General features: G+C 37.8%; 1 protein-coding gene across 1 annotated transcript; it reads left to right on the top strand.

Moving 5' to 3' along the window:
• The first annotated feature begins 1,737 nt into the window (after positions 1-1,737).
• Positions 1,738-2,695, top strand: LOC123317918. Its single transcript, XM_044904545.1, has one exon. The coding sequence runs from the start codon at positions 1,995-1,997 to the stop codon at positions 2,673-2,675; it is 681 nt and encodes a 226-aa protein (XP_044760480.1). The 5' UTR covers positions 1,738-1,994; the 3' UTR covers positions 2,676-2,695.
• Positions 2,696-3,161: the final 466 nt, after the last annotated feature.

Here is a 3,161-nt window from a genome sequence, read left to right as displayed (position 1 = left end):
GACGTGATGCGGAAAGCATGGGATGACCGAATGGTTTCTCGCTATCTCTGATAACAGTCAACAGAGGAAAAGACATCTTGTGCGATTCGGTGTGATCTGCATTCGTGTGCGGTTTATGGCCTGTCTCGCTTACTGTTTTAGTGCTATGTGCGGTGACTTAACAACCATTATTGTTGTTATTGTCATCTACAGATTCATACATTTGCATGTTTGTATTGCATTCTATTGTGTAGGGGAGACTGGGGAGGGTTGATACGTTTTTTGGAATTTTTATTCTGGAAACTGAATTATATGAAAAAGCAGGACTTTTCTTATTTTATATGATTCTTCGATTAATCGTTCAACAAAATAAATATAGAAGTCTCGAAACATGAACATCTTATTCTGTACAGAACGTTGAACACAAAAACATGCAAACTGTCTCAAGCCTCCCCACATATGGGAGGATTGATACGATGTACTGGGAGAGTAATCGAGAGGATTATTTAGCTCAGAAGGTAGATCAGCAATGATACTGGCCTGCTTTGGTCCCATAGGTGTAGAAAAATCAGGAAATGGTCAGTTAGTCTCTTCCGCACAATAAAAGTCGGCCTCGTTAAATACATGGGGATTGTACGGATAAATTCCAGTTGTTAAAAATCTCTTTGATATGTTGGATGGTGGAAACGCCTTCATGTAGGCCTATCCAACTAGCTACGGTATATTTTTTGAAGATGATACATGTATCAGGCCTCCCCACGACAAATGTCTCAAACCTCCCTGAAAGCAATTTTTAAAGTGATTTATGTTTTCATCTTATACTCATATATTTTGAAAAGCGAATAAAACTGTAAATTGGGTAGTTTTATGCATATTTCCCAGTGAAATGTTTGTTTATGCCGAAGAATAAATGCATGATCATAAAACCCTTAGGTAACTTGAGTAAAAACTTACAATTTCTCACCTCGAAACACTCTTCGTTGAATATTTCACAAACAAATTACTGTTAGCCTTACAGATTAACGTCACGCAATGCCCTCTGCCAAAGAATAGTGTTCACTAGTATAATACTTTTGAAAACGGCTACAGATCGTGGATATGAGCCTGTATCAAGCCTCCCCATGTATCAATGCTCCCTAGTCTCCCCTACAACTACACACATATGTAAAGATCAATCTAACTGACCGTAGTTATATTCAATAAAGATGAGTTGAATAGGCGATGTGAATACGCGAGGTTAAACGGCTAGATCAGAATTCAGTCACTCTCTTAAGTCCAACTTGCAACCTCCTCGTGGTGAGAGTCGGTAACGTTCCCCCCCTTTGTGTGCCATTTGTGCGATCCCGTAAGGGCACTCGCATCAAGGATTGGCCTAGGGTTACATAGGCAAAGGGCATGGGCACAAGAGTCCACTTATCCGAGCTCTGACATGCTGGTCTCGTTGGTGGATCACATTGAGAGCGGCCAAGACCCATCACAAATGATAGTGGCTTGCCTCAAAGCAATGATACCAGCCTATGGCAAAAGCAAACGGAACTATGTGAGGAGAAGAAGAGCCGTACCGCCTTTTAATAGAGATACTAGAAGGCGCAAGGAATTTGCCTCGGTACACTCTCTTTTCAAAAAGAACATGTCGAGGGTCGCCAAACAGATTTTGGACGGGGGAGGTGTAACATCACAACCATCTCTAGAAGAGATGGTGGGCACTGTATGTATGGCTTTAGCTGGATATGAACGGTGGTTATAGCGCTCTTCAAAAGTTGGAAAATTCGTTTATAGTGGATGGATTTAAAATAGATTGCTGTACTAGATTGAGTTAATAAGTGTTTCTCCGATAGGATTCAAGAATAAGTTTATTAAAATTTTCTCAGAGCAGAGTAAAATCAAATAAATAAAATAAACAAAGTGATTGTGAAGGTTATGTTTTAAGATTGCTCGAAGAGATTATTTATCTGGAGTGTACAGATATCTGCAAACTAAGGCGTCTCATACACGTAAATACTTTCTGATAGAATATGGGAGCAACCGATTTCAGCAATGCGCAAAAGAAATATATGGAATCATTATTTGAGAAATATGGTGAATTAATCAGAGATGAAATGAGGAGAGAAATTGGTGTGTTGAAGGAGGAAATAAATTCGTACAAGATCAAGGTTCATAGACTTGAGGAAGAAAATAAAAATTTGAAGGAAAAAATTCAGCAGATGGATAAAAGATCAAGAAGAAACAATCTTATTATCTACGGAATAAAGAGTGAAGGAAATAACGTAGAGGAAGAAACGAAAAAATTGTTGGAAGATAAGCTTGAGATAAATTGCCCAGAAGAAATTATAAGAGATATTTATAAATTAGGAAAAGGGGAATTAAGTCCGATTTTGCTACAAGCGTACAACCAAAAGTCAATTCATCGGATCCTGAATTCAGCCCATAAGTTAAAGAACTCTGGAGTTAACTTGGCTCCTGACTATACACCAGAAGAGAGGGAGGCACGACGGACGTTGGTGAAACGTATGAGAGAGGAAAAAGAACGAGGAAATCAATCATATATCAGAGGAAACGCATTGATCATCAACAATCAAAAGCATACATTGGAGGAAATAATTGCAGGGGAAAAGGAGCGGGGTGGGAACAGAGAGCAAAACAGTGCCTCCACCTCCAGGGCAACCAGATCGGCTAGCCAAAGATCTCGCCAATAGTTCAGGTGACATATTTTTTATTTTTTGAATATTGAATTCAGCAGACAAGATATGTTAATTTCAGTAATTTTTAAATTGGTTGAGGATTTATTGGTTTTCGAAAAGTTTCTTTTTTTTTGAGATGGATCAGTTCGTAAGGGATTATGACAATCAAGATCATGATACAGAGATAATAGAGAGAGTTTCTGAACTGGAGGGGCAAATTGGTTCAAAAGACATAAAAATATTTCAAATGAACATAAGGAGTATATCTAGGAATATTGATGAATTGTATCTTTTAATGGAAGAGATGAAATTAAATTATGAAATAATAATATTGAGTGAAAATTTTGTTGTTGAAGATTTAAGTCTTGTCAACTTTCCTGGATATAAAATCGTGTACAGTAATGGTAGGTTTAATAGCCATGATGGAGTTATTATGTATGTGAAAAATTCTATTCCTTGTGTGCATAGGATAGTTAGTTTGGGAGAAGTGACAGCAATAGA

This window comes from Coccinella septempunctata, chromosome 7 (assembly GCF_907165205.1).
Source record: "Coccinella septempunctata chromosome 7, icCocSept1.1, whole genome shotgun sequence".
In the NCBI taxonomy this organism is placed as follows: Eukaryota; Metazoa; Arthropoda; class Insecta; order Coleoptera; family Coccinellidae; genus Coccinella; species Coccinella septempunctata.
The sequence above is the reverse complement of the archived record's forward strand: the minus strand, read 5'-3'. Positions and strand labels throughout refer to the sequence as shown.

Coding starts and splice junctions, on each gene's coding strand:
- LOC123317918 (XM_044904545.1), top strand. CDS start 1,995: ATGGGAGCAACCGATTTCAGCAATGCGCAAAAGAAATATATGGAATCA.